At 39.3% G+C, this 16,472-nt stretch overlaps 1 protein-coding gene across 11 annotated transcripts in view; it reads right to left on the minus strand.

The window, feature by feature from the left end:
* Mtd (TLD domain-containing protein mustard) overlaps positions 1–16,472 on the minus strand; it is a 152,482-nt gene that overhangs the window by 71,820 nt on the left and 64,190 nt on the right. For 3 of the 11 annotated variants that reach the window (XM_071773857.1, XM_071773858.1, XM_071773856.1), the window contains exon 1: positions 13,333–15,828. The exons of 6 other annotated variants lie outside the window; for them this stretch is intronic. In XM_071773857.1, the coding sequence (XP_071629958.1) occupies positions 13,333–14,024 (692 nt within the window). In that variant the 5' untranslated portion in view covers positions 14,025–15,828. Of the gene's footprint in view, positions 1–13,332; positions 15,829–16,472 lie in introns of those variants that run through there. 2 more of the 11 variants (XM_071773861.1, XM_071773860.1) reach the window with 1 other exon arrangement.

A 16,472-nucleotide genomic window follows, 5' to 3' on the forward strand; every position in this document is an offset into this window, starting at 1 on the left:
GCGCGTACGTCGGCCATCGTTGCAAGAATTTAAACGCATTTATCGTTATACAATCGATGCGCTTTATCGATCCGTAGTACCATTTGTGGCGAACAATTCTTTGAGACGATTGCCAATCGAACGGCTTATTCGGCGCGCGTGATTTCCGGCGGACGGCCGTTTCATTTTGTCGTTAATTAAAGCCCACCCGCCGAAATTGTGGCCTTCGCCATGGAAGTCCAGCCGTTAATTCGGAATGGCAATTAGACGCAGGGATTAATTTTCCAGCTATGTTTCGTGGCGCGAGTCAAGCCATATACGGTGATATAATCATCGCGGTAATTATGAATTCATAAATCGTAAAGCCGCAAACGATGTACTGCACGTACTGCACGTCGTGTGCGCGTTATAGCATTATGCAAAAAACTACTACAGCTGTGCGAAAAGATAAAAAAATTTCATATTTTTTTTACGTATTATTAGATTTCGCACTGAGAGAAATCTGAATAGTTGTGGCAACTATTTTTTTGGCAACTCTGCAGTTTAATTACTTGTAACTAGTTTTCCAAAGTAATAGGAACTAAATAGTACTGAATACTATAAAAGTATGGTCACAGAAACAATATTTGTCAACTATTAGTTGATAGTTAAATATCGCCTCAACTATAATTATTATAGTTATATAGACTCCATAAAACAAGATATGACAATAACATTTTTCAAGTTTAGACAACTCCTTGACTTATTGTTTAAACAATATTTTTTTGTTGTGTAGCATACTTCCAGAAGCTGGTGCGGGCGGCAGCGCGGACTCGCGCGGCGAGAGAGTTCGGCTCGCGCCCGCTACGCGGTGCATCGCCAGTATACTTTTGCGTGTTTAAAATTCAACATCGATTCCTATAACTAGGGTCGCTCAGCAGGGTTTTTCCAGCGATCCTTCCAAGGTTCGCTAGTCAGGGTGTGTTCACCCATATATATATTAATCAATTTTGGATTATAAATAGATTGCATTGACGCCGCTAGGCGTCGCATCGCCCGTACATTCTCTCGAGTTCAAAATTCCGCACCGACCTGTATATAAGGAGACCCCCTACGGGACCAAAGCAGATATTTTCAGGCGTTAGTCGCCTAGGTATATTAATTATAAATCTTTTAGTTTAACAAATAAGAAATTATTCTTTATTAGACAACTCTAAAAATTATGTTGATATCACTACAATGAATAATTATTCATGTTACTACAACATACTTTTGGCATACACAATATATTTTTCGTTAATGCCACTACTTTCTTGTAGTTTTAAATAATTTATTTATTGTTGTTATTACAACTATATTATACATAGTTGAGGCGTTATTTATCCACAAATTTCTAGTCGGTTTAACTAAAAAAATTCTAGTTGCTGGTACAAATTTTTTCTCTGAGTGCGTATTTCAAAAGGTACAGCTCCTAACGAATCTAATTACGTTCACAAAAAGTTCTTTTATCTCCGATTGTTTTTAACTTGAAAACCATCGACGTCTCGTAAAAAGATAGTATATTGTACAACTAGTGGGAAAAGTGGTCGATTTTGAATGAGTGTGAAGTTGGTCGCACGAGCGAAGCGAGTAATCGCACCCGAGAATTTTCATCTTTACGCACGGCTTGCACACCCTATTTTATGTTACAAGTGCCTGGAAAGTGGTCTATCACGCACGCGTAGCGTGCGTAATGGGGCACTTTCCATGCACGTGTTGCATAAAATATATTTTTAGCTACAATTTAATGTTAATAAATAGTTTAACATTAATACATCATTTAACAATTAATAGCTCTCTGATTATTAAAAAAGTATATCGATTTAAAAATCTATAGTAAAAAAAGACACTAATTTTAGAACATCACGTAGTTGCTTCATACGTAAGCATATATCACACATATCTCTTCATTTATATTCACGCGCGAGTACTCATCGTAGATTAATAAAAATTATCATTAAAAAATCTAAGATGCATATAATATAAACTATAATTAAAAAGACATTTAATGTAATTAAATAACATATAATTTTAACGTCGCGTCTTAAGTTATAATATCCTGTTACGATGATATTACATAATCGATACGAAAGTTCAAAGATCGTCGCTAAATTATCGATATAATAAAAAATTTAATAAGCTTATAAAGATCCTCTGCGTGATATTCGCCACTCCTGAATTATCACATCTCGTGTCGATATATCGATCGTATTATTCGCGGGACGACAATCTCTTAATCTTTCCTTTGACGAGCTCGTCCAACGTCATTATTGGACGAATAATCATTATTATTAATTGCTGACTCATTTTCCACACAATCTATCTTGTTATAAACGACGGCATTTAACCGTGGCTTCCACGTGAAAAGTAAACGATTTGCCGCGAGTGAAAAGTGAATGTATTATGAGATATAATCAAGTTACTATTCCGCTATTCGCTTTCGTTTTTCATATCACTCCGGATATCCGGAAGAACACGGTTTCGGTATCCGCGCGTTTGGCATTTGTAAAACTTAATTCTTAGATTTCACTCGATTACTAGTCAGTCGGCTATTATTGGTAAATTTGATGTCACATTTTCATTAAACAAAAGTTGATTTCATATTAAAGTTCAAAAAATTATTAAAAAAAAACAACGCGATAAATTCTGTGACATATACATGTATGGATCATTGGTTTAAAGATATTAAAGTTTCAGAGTTCTTAACACAATCACGATTTTACAAATAATGTCTCAAAATATAAATGTTGATGTTAAATGAGATATTTAGGCCGGTATTCATAGTCGGATCTTATATTTAAGACCGTCTTAAGTACAATCTTAAGATGTTATGAATCAATCAGTGGGACATTACTTAAGACGGTCTTGAAATAAGATCCGACTATGAATACCGGTCTTAATTATACTTCATTTTATATTGCAAACTTGTAAAAAAAAATTGCGTGTAACGCGAGTTCACGAGAAAAGATCTATTTTTCTCATTCGTCCGGAAAATATTAGCGGTGAGGCAAATGGAGAACATATTAAGTCCCGGGAATAATTGCATCATGACCCAAAAATGCATGTCGCAGCGGTGATAAACTCATTCGCGTCGGAGGTAGCCATAGCATCGAAAAATCTGGCTATTAAGCATTTGGCTATTAAGCAACGGCAACAAGCCAGCTGTTGCGCGTGTTGGCGCCTGGCACTCGACGTGCCGTCTCTCCCGGTTGACGTATCGGCTGCCAAGAATTCCCGAGATGCGGAGAAAAGATACAGAGTTGCAGTCGGAGTCGCGGCCAGGTTTAATGAACGCCTTACAAAACAAAGCTAGATGACGGAATGGATGACAAATGCGCATTGTATATAGAACGTAGTAATGCATGCCGTTGCAGTTTTGTCGCGACAATTGCGATTTATGACCTGCGGATGGCGCGAATGGTCATCAGTGTTTATCAAATAGCTCTGCATCTTATTATTCAGCTTTGCGACCAAAACGCCGGTCTAAAGAAATTAATTGCGCCAGCATAGAAACATGTAAAACAACACAATAAATTATCGTTTGCGAAAGCACGTTAATAGAATTTAAATTAATTATCAAAATCAATCATAATTCATTACCGTACGTCGTCTTCTGGTCTCTTTCCCTCGAGAACAGCAATGCGGTTAAGAATAACTTCCCGTCGTTCTTAACCGCATACGTTTACTGCATACGTTTACCGCATTGCGTTTGTTTCATTCGTAAATGGTCAGTGATGTTTATTAAATATCACTACATCTTATTATTCGATTTTGCAATCAACACGTCAGTCTAAAAAAATTAATTGCTCCGGCATAAAAACACGTAAAACAAAACCATAAATTTTTTAAATACGAGAATCTGAATGTTTATAATTTCAACGAGTTTTTGAAAGTCGCGGAATAAATTAAATAATCCAGGAATTCGTCGGGCGTGCAGAAATTTGAAAATGTAAAAGATTATAAAAACATAAACCAGAAACACGGTTGCATTTCTCATAATTGCCTATTTGCATGTCCTCTTAAAGAAGATAAATTAAGTGCATAAAAATAAAGATAAATTAAGCGCATAAATAAAAATGCATATTTCTCTCGACAATATATCAACGATTATTGTTATTCTTATTAACGGAACAACGGAGTATATTCGCTCTCGGATATATCCGGTCCAACTTTTATTTAACGTTTTACAAGAATTTACGTAACGACAGAGTATCATGCGAATCCCGTTAACCTCGGCCATTGTTCGAGCAAAGCAAGCGAGAGAGAACCCATTTGTTTTCTTGCACGGCAAATATTCAAAAGTAAATTAGTTCTCGCACTTTCTTCCCAAATTCTTTCCGAGCGCGTTGCCAGGAGATAAAAATTTAACGTCAGACGCGCGACGCGCGGAATTTTGCATTCACAACGAGACACTACGGCTGATATTATCAATTTCGCATTTCATAGAAAAATTCCATCGACGTTCCCATTTATATCCGCATCGATAAGCGCCGAAGATCGCGAGCTGTCAAGCGATGCGTGCGCCGTTTGTCAATCAGTGACGTCACCCATCGTCATTGTACAATTACAATGCACCATGTATGCACGCGGTCTCGTTGTTCTCTTTCGAACTCGCGGAACCAATTGTTACGAATGAAACAGTCACGACATTTTGCAAATAGTAGCACCGGTAGTAGTATAATAGCGGCACTATAATAGGAAGCCTTTATTTCAGTCAAGAAAAGCTATTCAATCATTTAAACGCTAATGCTTTCAATTTAACATCAATACAATATTTTCGATTCTATAAATTTAACCTATTTCTATATTTGAAAATTTCTATTTAAAAATCTCACCGTTATATATTCACCGAACGTTTATATATAAATATTTATATTAAACTTTAAAATTGATTTTGCAAAAGTATTTCATTATTCGCGAGTAAATAACTGGAGAATTAATTTTTTATCTTCTATATACATCGCAGTTTTTTTTATTCTCCCCGAAAAATCGATTTCGTAACGCGGCAATTTTCAGAAGAACAACAACGACGCATTAAAAAATACACAAGTGGTAGCAAATGAGAAAATAGCGCGGGCATTTTCCGTCGCGTTTTTTTTTCCTCCTTCTTTTTCACGTAGAGGTGCTTCGTGGATTTCGCGGCAACGGACAGAGATCCCGCTGCTGCTCGTTATGAAATTCGCCGCTCAGCCGTGTTTCGTCGGGACTTGTAACTCGCACAGAGCTCGACTTTCTAATAGTCTCTATGCCGGTGCAGCGGTGCAACGCAGGGCCGAACTCCGACGCAACGCGACCGGCAATCGCTGACGATAATATCATTCGATTGCGTCGATACCGAGTCACGCCGGCAAAGCGTTTTCCCCGCCGCGTTTTAATCTCGAGCAAACCGTTTTCATTGCCATTTCGCGGATATCGGTACCCTACACCTGAAGATATAATATACGCCATAGGACAACAAGATATAATTAATGATAAAAGCACCACGCAAATTTCATCATTTCCCTCGAGAATAAAAGAATTAATGATAAGTACTAAAATCTTACATATACAATCAATTAATGAACTTTATTTAATTCGATACGTTTTAATTCCTTCATGACAAAGGCGTTTACAAAGTTGAAAATATGTAGCTCGATTACTAAGATGGAGTTTGTAAAACTCCAACTAATCTAAGAGTTTAGGACATATTGTAACATAAAATTTTTTAGAATACTTTAAATAAGTTTGATTCTTGGATCAGAATTATATCAATAAAATTCGCATAATTTAAAATCACTTTAAAACTTGTAAGCAGATTATTTATTAATGAAAGATGTAGAACAGTTGTGAAAATACCATTACGTTGATGGTATTTGGAGTTTGTGATATTCCTTAGTAAAGCCAAGTTAAAAGAAACTTTTATCTTGTATTACAAAGGCATTAACCATAATGCCATGTCACAGATGTCGAGTCTGAAGAGTTCGTAATAAGATAGAAAAGGTAAATAGATAGGGAAAAATAGATGGAAAACCAAATTTGGTAAAAAATAAATAATATAAAAATGTTGCAGCCATCGCCACGCACTATGACATAATATTTACTGCACCCGCTTTCTATTTGCATTTCCTATATACACGCTTCCTATTTCATTAAATCGGCTGGTCGTTATAGCATAATCTGCGTTTGTCGTTCCCGTGAAATTGCACGTTGTTACACGTTATCGTGAAAGCACTCTCCGTCCCGACTGTATTTTTCAGATAATAAAGCGCGTGCCGAAACGAATTCGCGTTCCGCGTCTCGCGAGGATGTACCCGCGACGTACAGCACCGTCCCTGAAAGTCGGTGTACGCGCTCAACGTGAGTAAAAATAAGATATCGTAATCTTCGTGTCCGCTCGTTTCACGTTGCCCCCCCTCGCAGTGCGCGTGAGAGAGCTCGTATATTTCGCTACCTCGCGTCTTTGGCACCCTTTCAGCCGTGCTCGATGCAAATGCAGCCGTTTCGCGCACTCGCCGCGATTCAAAACTGGTTCCGGACCGTCTCGCAACCGGTTGGAGCGCAAAAGGCCCATCGCAAAAAATTCAGGCGGATTATTTATGCGTACAGGAGACGCGATATTGATTTTGACAAATGAACTAATGTGAACGCATCAAATTATAAACTAGAAATATCGTATATATAAGATGAATAATGAATAAATAATAACTTATGTAATTAATTAAACAAAGCTGTGTGTAAAACTATAATATATATATGTGTTAAATCACATGATATAAAATCATGCTTCAAAGCTGCAATTTGTCAGACTGAAGTATCGGGATTATATTCTCGATGGCACGTAATATTCCTTTCGCCGACTGAATACGCTCGTTCTAAGATGCGTACGTCATTATGAAGTTTAAACGCGAGTGCGCGAGGAGCTCTTTCTCTCACTGAACGATTAAGCGGCGCGCGGTGCTTTAGGAGCGACTTTACTTCCGCGCTCCTGCAACATTGCGGCGCTCTGACCTGAATTTCCAATTCCTCTGAGAAAGATAATTTGTAGTTTATTACAGACACGGGTAACAATTTTGTCTCGCGTGGATCTATTCTTTCTCCGGCGCGCGCGCGCGTGTTCATCTCGGCACGAACTCGGAAATAAACCTCCGGAAATTGTCGTCGAAATTGTAGAACTGTTTTATACTGTATCGCTACCGACGCTACCTACGATGTATACACGGTGTTTATCTGCCGTTAAAATATTTTAGTTCTGCAATGCGAAATGTTTGCAAATGATTTTGCAAAACAAGAATTATTGCCATAATCATCTGTATTCAAAAACTATGTACCCTGTGGAAGAAATTTTGACCGGTTTTCTTGCAATTAAGCAACTTAACATTTTGGTTAGTGCCCCTTAAGTGAAAATTATCTTTGCGTAACTAAATATCGACAGAACTAATTGAGAGAATTGACTAGTATAACTTAAAAATCTTTGAAATAGATAGAATAGCTATAATTACGATTTTTGGTTACGCGGGGTTTATTAGGGTTACGATCCAAATAATTTGATTACTCTCTATATCTCAATCAGTGAATAGTACCTACTGCTGAATCAGCGAATAGTCACTGATATCAGGGTAAAGTATGCCACTGATTCGAATCAGTGGCATACTTCACACTCTGATATCAGTGACTATTCAGTTATTCATTGATTCAGATTTAGAGAGTACTAGTCATAGACCCCAAAGTGGGTTGCTTATCCGTCTTTTTTTCCCAGAATAGCGTTGTTCCGCGAAATATTATTAAAAATTAAACACTTGAAGATGTGACGAACATATATTAGATTTGATTATCGTAAGGTGATTACTGAAACGTATTGAAATAATACGTGATTCAGTTCATAAAACATCACGAAACGTTTACGGTCGAAATATAACTTCCGTGTGGAAAGTTTAATCTGCTCAGGATGTGTTACGCTTTATAAAGCGTAAATCGCGTATGTGCGATTCGCAACGCTATACGAATGAGAAGAAAAAAACAGAGGTAGATAGCCGGAATGAGAGGCCGCCGCGGTTTAAATCGCTATTGGATGCCTTGTACTTGCTCGGTGCGCCATAAAAGACGTCGGAATGATCAGAAATGGCGGAATCAGAGCGTAACGACGCTGTCCCGTCTCAACTTGTCAGTCGCACGCACTTTACGCAAGCGACCGGCGGATAAGGACACACCTTGCGTGCCTGAAGACGATGGAGTCCCACGGTAGATGGGATAACTGTTTAGATAGTATTGTCAAGTACTTGTCTGTTCGTCAATAGAGAATCATTCAAACTATAAGTTATAAAGAAATATTAAAAGAAAAAAGTTGAAAGAGAGACAGAGAGAGATAGGGAAGAGGAAGAGGAGAGATTATCTCTTGTATTGTTAAAATATAACGAAAACTATAAAATTCTTTAGGTACACACTCTGCTCTATCTACAATTAATAAATATATTTCTTCAACAAGGTTTTGTAGGCGTATTTTAATTTAAATTTTAGAATGTTAAATTCTAATGAGTATACTTTATGTACAGTTGTAAATTAACTATTTGTAAAATTGTAATTAAAACCAGAATTCTTTCTCCCTATGATAAATTAATAACACAATGTACTAATAACACAAATTTTTCGCATATTTTTACCAGGCTAAATTAAACTAATATCCATCTCAACCAATAAAGATTAACTTGAATCTTATTTTTTATGTTTTACTTTTTATCTTTTTCTAGGTCTAAGAATTAGAAAAGGATAAAAAGTAAGTTAAATTAAAATTGAAGTTGATCTGCATTGATAGAAATGGATATAAAAAAAACAAGTAGATAACAAAATGATCTTCCGTTAATCTGAAATAAACTTTAACAACTTTAAGTTAACAAGATCTCATTTCAGTTACATTTTACGTTAAAATTTTCTTATGCAAAGTTGCGTAAAGATGCTTTCCAGTTGCGATTTGAAGAAATATCGTTTTGAAAATGTCATCAGAAAAATTTTCCGTCAAGATTTTACAAAAGTTCCACAAAGCATCACGTATTCTTCTTCAAGCGTATTTTCATTCTCGCTTCATCAGAAGTGAACAACGATACTTCCAGTGACAATAATCGTTGTCCTAGTTTGCATAATGCGTGGCTAAGGCGCAATAAGGTCGTCGAGTAAAATGCATAACTGTCGCAACACGTCTAAAGATGCTAAAGGAAAGTAATAGCCGTGCAAACGCGATTATGCAAAATCTTTCCTATAAATACGGACGGAATATGTCACCCAGTAATTTCGTGTCGGTCGATAAAATGCGGTGGAGGAGGCTCGCGAATTATGTAAGGTCGCCGTGTACTTGAATCCAGATGTAACATCTGCCTTCAATGTTCTACATATTATATGCGCTTTTGTATACAAATAATTGCTACACGAATAATTGCTATGCGATGCACTTGTAACGCTTTTAACTACACACGTGTCGTAGGTATTTCTCGAGAAATAATTTACAACCGCGTGTCTCACAAAATCACATTATTTAATTCTCAAAATAAAATGTCCGATTAAGTTATTGTTCCTATTACGATGGAATGTTTCGACAGGTTTAATTAAAATACTTTAAGATTGAAATCTAGATAAAATTATATTTTATATATTCCAAAACAAACAGAATATATGTTTACATTACGTCTTTAGCTTCTTCGTTGAAAATAACATAACATCTAAAATATTCTGAAACCAGTTCTGAGGCCATTGTCTCTTGATATAGCAATCGCATTTTTATTCAAATATTATATATCAGAAACATGCATATTAGTGAAAAGTATTGATATTTGATAAAACTTGTACCTGAAAGGAGAGAAGTGAAGGGGGGGGACCGCGAAAGAAAAAAAAACACCGAATGACAGACAGGGCTATTTTAAGATCTCGCGACCGGTTTGCGCGAGTCACAAAGAGGCTCGCCTGTATCTCCGTTCCGAGTAATCTGTCTTGACGAGCCAAAATTTTTCGGAACGCGATACGCTCGAGTTCCATTCGCGCAAGAAATGACATGAAGAAAGAGAAACGCGTTGAACGATTGCGTCGAGATTAACGTTCCTTTGTTTCCAGGACAATATAATGATATAAGTACTTCGAGCAATATGTAGGTATATTTTAAATATTTTAGATAATCTTTTAACTAATTTTTGACATTTTAGAGTTATTAGTGTATTTGAAAAAGAATCAACTTTTCGAAGTTCAAACCAATTTCTTTTGCCATTAATAGCTTAGTAAAATGACAAAATTTGGAGGAAATAATTTGAACAGGGCTGAAACTTTGTAAACAGGCTTGTTTTAGGGTACTATTTAACATATTAAAAGTCTCTATGTGTAGACGCTACGTTGCAGACAGGGGAGGGTCCAAAAGGTAAAAAAAACCAGTTTTTCGCAAATAACTCGAAAAATATCAACTTTACGGAAATTTATGTAGATATAAAAATTGTAGCTTACAAAATTCCGCACAATTTCGTTTTTTATTCAAGTCTGTAAGACCAAATGGAGCAGAGATAGAATTTTTTTAAACACCGGTAGTTTTGGGACGCAACGAAAACGCGTACGTGCTTTGCGCATTTTTAATGTACCCTTAAATAGTACCCTAAAACAAGCCTGTTTACAAAGTTTCAGCCCTGTTCGAATTATTTCCTCCAAATCGACAAATTTCGAGTCATTTTACTGGGCTATAATGTTAACAACGATAGCGTTGACAACGAGATTTGTAATGAATCGCGAGATATATGACATATGACAAAAGTTATCAGCAAGTTACGTTGATTAAATAATGCAAACATCGGTATCAGACCAATGCTAACAACGCAGATGCGTAGTGTTGACAATCTAACAATAAGACACGGGGTGATGGAAGATTCAAACCAAAGTAATATTTCCGGTTTTGATGTACAGAAAGAAAACTATATGTATTAAGAATTGTATATATACATATATATAATTTTCGAAAAAAGTAAAACATTTTGCTTCTAGGCTTTAACGTTTCCCTACAGACGTATAAATACACAATTCATAGCATGAGTGTAAATATGCCATGTGCAAAAGTAAAAATGCAAAATATCTATACAATTAATGTACAATTTCATTAAATAGCAAATTTCCATAACGCCTCTGGACAATAAATTTGTTTTTTAATAATAATAAGTGAAATCAGACCGATATAAATACAATCAATTTAGAGAGAAGACCATTTACGGTCAGTTTGTTTTTTTAATTAATAAATAACTGTGTTGTAATTAAAAAAAGATGGAGGATCTTAGCATAATAACAGTTAAATTCCTTTTCCTATAGCAGCAGAAAGATATCGCATAAAATTCAAATTGTAAGAAAAATCAACTCAGATTAATTCCCTGTTTAAAAATAGTGGTTTACACCGCTTGAAAGAAATTTTGTAATTTACTCAACGAACGATACGAAGTCTATTTTTCCAGATAGTATCTATTTTTCGTGATTTCGACAACTCCGGAAAATCTCAGTCGTATGTGAATTATGTAACGCAATTAAAGTTGAAACTTTCTATTTTCGATTATTGACTAAGCATGTCCATCGGAATGATCGTCCGGTTCCGCCAGCTTGGGTAGATTTTATGGCGAATTGTGAAGGGGCAAACACGGTGATTTTTCGCGGTGACTTCCGCGAATATAAGTCTTTCGTAGAGAAATCGCGAGATTGCGAGGCAACGAGGAACTTTCATAAAACGTTCCCGGCGACATTGTTCGGGGAAATATTAAAGTATCGAAAATTCCATTTTCTTCGAAATAAAAAATGTCACATTACTTCCAGCTGGAATACTGTGAAAACAGGATGACGCCCAGAATTTAATCTTCAACTAAATCGGGCCCTTGATAATTCTATATTTATTTTTATTTCCGCATTTAATTTCCCCGTCGTGTCTTCCATTCGAAACACCCGCTGTTTTCATCGACAATATTTTTTCACCCTAAAACGTAGAACAAATAAGTTCTTTGTCTAGTCTCCTCTGTCAGTGTTTTACGGAAAAGACCGCTTTTAAATATTTGTACTTAAATATCTTAAATAAAGTATCGGTAAGATTCAACCGTTCGAGCTAAAAAAAGACTTTATGACTCTTTGCCTTCCGGTTAACATTATTTTTATTGATACTTTTGGAATCTCCTTTATACGCGCTTTCTGCGCCGTATCGGTTGCAAATTATCGTTATTTTCGCAAAATGCTGCGACCGTTATAAAGAACTGTTATCTGAAGTAATGTTCCCTCGTCTGGTGAACGACAAAAGATTTCCTGATCCCAGATTATGAGACTTCGCCAGATTATGAACGCCGCGTTTATTCGCGATTTTTCACTGAAAATCGAGTTCACGAGTCGGGTGCTTATATATCAACGCACAACGATAAAAGATTATTGATAACGATATAATTTAATATAAACAGCTGCCTTCGTGAGCTATTTATATGCATGCGATGGCAATTTAAAATCATTCATTAAGTGCGATATTATTAACTGCATGTTATATGGCATCTGAAATTTATACAAATTGATTATAATATCAAAAAGGTTTAAAATTACGCGACATGAAATCGTATTCATCGAAATTCGTGGAAGGAGTAATTTTCATCGAATTATTGGAAATTATATAAAATTAATTGAACGTCCAGACTGCATCGCTATCTTAATCGTCATTTTCGCCTGTGTACATTGGAGGCCAACCAGAAACACACATATGAATATATCATTGTGAAAGTCACCGTGAATTGGGCATTAATATTTGGGATTATCACCGTACCGGTCATTATGGCGTTTTAAAGTATCGCTAACTTGTATTTCATCGCGCGAGTTTTTTTCGAACAGTACGAAACATGTTTTTTACGACTCCGGTCTTTATCGCCGAGCATCGGTCGCTTAATGATTATTAATTGCAATTGATGTGCGAATAAATCGCTCGAAAAGATTAACAGTGAAATTTATTTGCCAAATAATTAAGCGACATAAATATAAAACGAATTATATATAGAAATTTACGTTCTCCATCGCATCGCGAATTCCTTCTTTCTTTTATTCGACGCTCAATGTTATCGAGAGTACGTTGTATCGAAAGTACAATATATTCATAGCACTTAATTCATAAACGATTCATTCTACAGTTAATTGAATTTCGATAAGATTTTTCTAAAAATTTACACACGTCTCATTTCTCGCTTACCTTAATTAGTCTTTTAAAATGAAAATTTCACTGGACTCACTCAGAGATTGCTGCAATGGGTACGTGATCATTCGCAAAACAACGGGTAACTCACGTTCGTGCGAGGCACGGCACTCGAATTTGTAAAACAATCGCAATTTAAATACCTGACGACCGAGTCCGGTACGAAAATGTTCCACCAGGACGGTCTCTTCTGCCGAGTGTAACTCGGTTGCGAATCAAGTCCCTCCGTGCTGCCGGACTGCGCGGGAATGCCGGACACGCCCTTCCTCCTCTTGCGATCCAACTTGGGCGGCTTCGCGAGCGGATGCCAGGACTTACGGCGGCCCTTCTTGGCCTCCTGGGCCAAGTAGTCGCGGTCCTCGTTCCCCAATACGTCCCGATTCTCCTCCAGCAGATCCTCGGACACGTAGAACACCGAGCCTCTCCTGCCATTGTTACTGTCGCTGCTGCTCCTCCTCTTGTCCTTCGGCTTCTCCTTCGCGCCGCTATCTTTCACGTCGTTCTTGACGCTGTCCTTGGTACTGTCCTTGATATTGTCCTTGGTATTGTCCTTGGTATTGTCCTTGGCGCTATTCTCCTTCTCCTCGAACACGCTGGCCCTACGGACCCTCTGGAAGAGGCTGTCCCGCCGTGCCTTCAGATCCTCCAGTACGCTGTGCCGACGAGTCTTGTCGCGCAGAATCACCGCGTTCTCGCGCTGCTTGCCGACGGCGCCGAGGATCCTCGCCAGCGACGACTCCTGATCCATCATCGCCGGGATGGAGTTGGTCGAGGCGTACTTGGTGGTCGTATGACCGTTCTGCGGCTCGCTGATGTACATCTTGGCTGTTTCCATGCTAACCGGAACGGCCACGTCGTCCGTATGACGAACGGTTCACAGTCGGGTATTGCGCATCGCGCCGGATAGCGTCAGAAAAATGTTGAGTTACTATCTTATATCGAGGTCACTAGGGGTCAGCTCGCGTCCAGATTAACTTCTCTCTATTTACTGGCTATACCGCCGAGGACACCGTCGCCGCGTCGTGAAAGATCGTTCGGTTCCCCGCTGAATACCGCTAACGTCGGGTTAACGTCTCACAGCGACAAGGCCGTTGAAGACCGGAGGATAATTGGATCGGACGGGTCGCTCTCTTCTGCGAAGTCGTTAATGTCTTGAGAGGAAGGATCGTCGAGGGTCGGGCTGGGATACAAAATGTATTCGCTGGTCCTACGGGATAACTGAACGTACACGACGGAAGGTCGTCTCGAAGGCGTTGACCGAATAATTTATAGCGGACAAAGCCGTTAGGAATTACGACGTTATTATATATACGGAATTATTCACGATTAGATATCCACGGTAGATTGAGTATCCACCGAGATTCCAAGTATCCGCGAGCGAAGATGCGCGCCGCGAGAGATGTCGGCCACGATCTTTCGCCGCTGTCTGTTTAATATTATACACCGGCGCGGCCGTTGAAGGTTACGCTACAGGCTATAGTATTAGTCCGCGTACTCCAAAGCGCCGTAGAGGGAATGGACTCTCGCGATGCTCGCGGATTTAGCTCGTCGTGTATATCGGACGCTCCAGTTCGTCTACGACGTAAGATCCGCGCGATTTCTCGCCGGTCGCACCGACTTCGACGGGCTTTTCACCTCTCGTAGAAGAATCTTGCTCCGGTGATAGTTATCGATGACGAGCGGCCGTCATTTTTCACGAAGATTAGACGGCACGGGCGACGCGACGGAGCGTTAAAGCGCGATCGGCGGCATTATTCCACCGGCGCGGCTCGTCGGTGAAAGCAGCCGAACGGTCGACCGCCTTTTCACTCCTGACGCCGACGACGCCGTCGACGCGGTCACTCTCGTGAAACCAACGCGGCGTGCTACCACGTAGGAGTAGTACGCCGATGCGTGTGCGTGTATGTGCTCCGGTCGGCGGATACGCCCGTGGAGAGGAGAACACGTCGGGGTCCGCGCGATCGTTGACCCAACTGGAGAGAGATCCGCGTTTATTTATATGTATATATTTTTTTTATTTACATCTATGTACGTATACCTGATGCGAAACGCTCCCGTTTTTAAACATTCGGCGATCCGATCGGCCGTCAACGAGTTTTGCTTCGTTTTTCGAAAACAAAGGGCCGCATCGAATTTTTCTATCGAGCGAATTTTCGTTTCTCGATCCGACGCTTCTCAAGATTGCTCCGTCTGCGCTCCGATCAACCCTTGCCTGCCGAGGGCGGCAGGGACGAGACTTGGTTGTTGTCTCGCATCACACTCGGTGACAACAGTGCAAGGACGATCTTCCTGAGGGCAGGCATAAGATCCCTCGGAAGACTTTTCCCTATCTCGAGCCCCCTTTTCCCTTCTTCTCACTCCGTAGCTTCTTGATTGTATAAATAAATCCCCCTTTCCTTTTACGCTCTTCTCTCCGAACACACGCGCGATTAAAACGCGCCTTCTTCGCGAAGAAGAGCCGCTCTTCTTCGCACGCGTTCTTTTTATCTCTGGAACGAACACACGCACTTACGCTTACGCACACGATAACGCGACGAAAGCGTATACGGAATAACACGGGAGAGCGTCGGGAGACTTTGCGAGCGTGGATCGAGGCGCGCGCTCGATCAACAACAACCGTCACGTGAATCGGATATCGCAGCAACTAAGCGCGAGCGAACGCGACCGCTTGTATTTATACACGCGTACCGCATTGCCCGCCTCGCGCGCGGACTGTCTCTCTCTTTCGCGGCGCATCCCCCACCCCGAGTCGCGACGAACGCGTATACCGAAAGGATACGCACGAGAGATATATCTGGCATGGATCCTGATTCTCATCTCGGGACTCGGGACCAGAGAGGAAACCTGTATTACGATCACGGCCGCTCGTTTATGGGATCCTTTGATCCCGAGTCAGACACATTTGCGGCTATTTTTTAAAAATTTCATAAAAACGTCAGAAAGCGCGGTCGTCCAAATTTTATAAACGTTCCTTGGACATCTTTCACGGGTATATGGGGGTGAGGGTTTGAAGCGTTGGAGCATTAACACGTCACGTTTTAACGATAAACGTGCCTATTTTAGGATTTATCTCTTTTCTCGCGAAGGCCGCAAGCAACGTTAATTTAAGTTTAGATACATACGGTCATTTAGCGCTAAATGTGCGATATAAACAAAGCTTTCAGCTATTGCGCTTTTAAAAAGACACTAGACGCTAAAAAATTCAATTTCTTTGCAAACTTGCTTGTTTTCCGCGCTTACAGTGGGGAACGAGTATGTTATACAAAAATTAGTGGACGCGTCG

Source organism: Temnothorax longispinosus, chromosome 3 (genome assembly GCF_030848805.1).
Source record: "Temnothorax longispinosus isolate EJ_2023e chromosome 3, Tlon_JGU_v1, whole genome shotgun sequence".
Taxonomy (NCBI): Eukaryota; Metazoa; Arthropoda; class Insecta; order Hymenoptera; family Formicidae; genus Temnothorax; species Temnothorax longispinosus.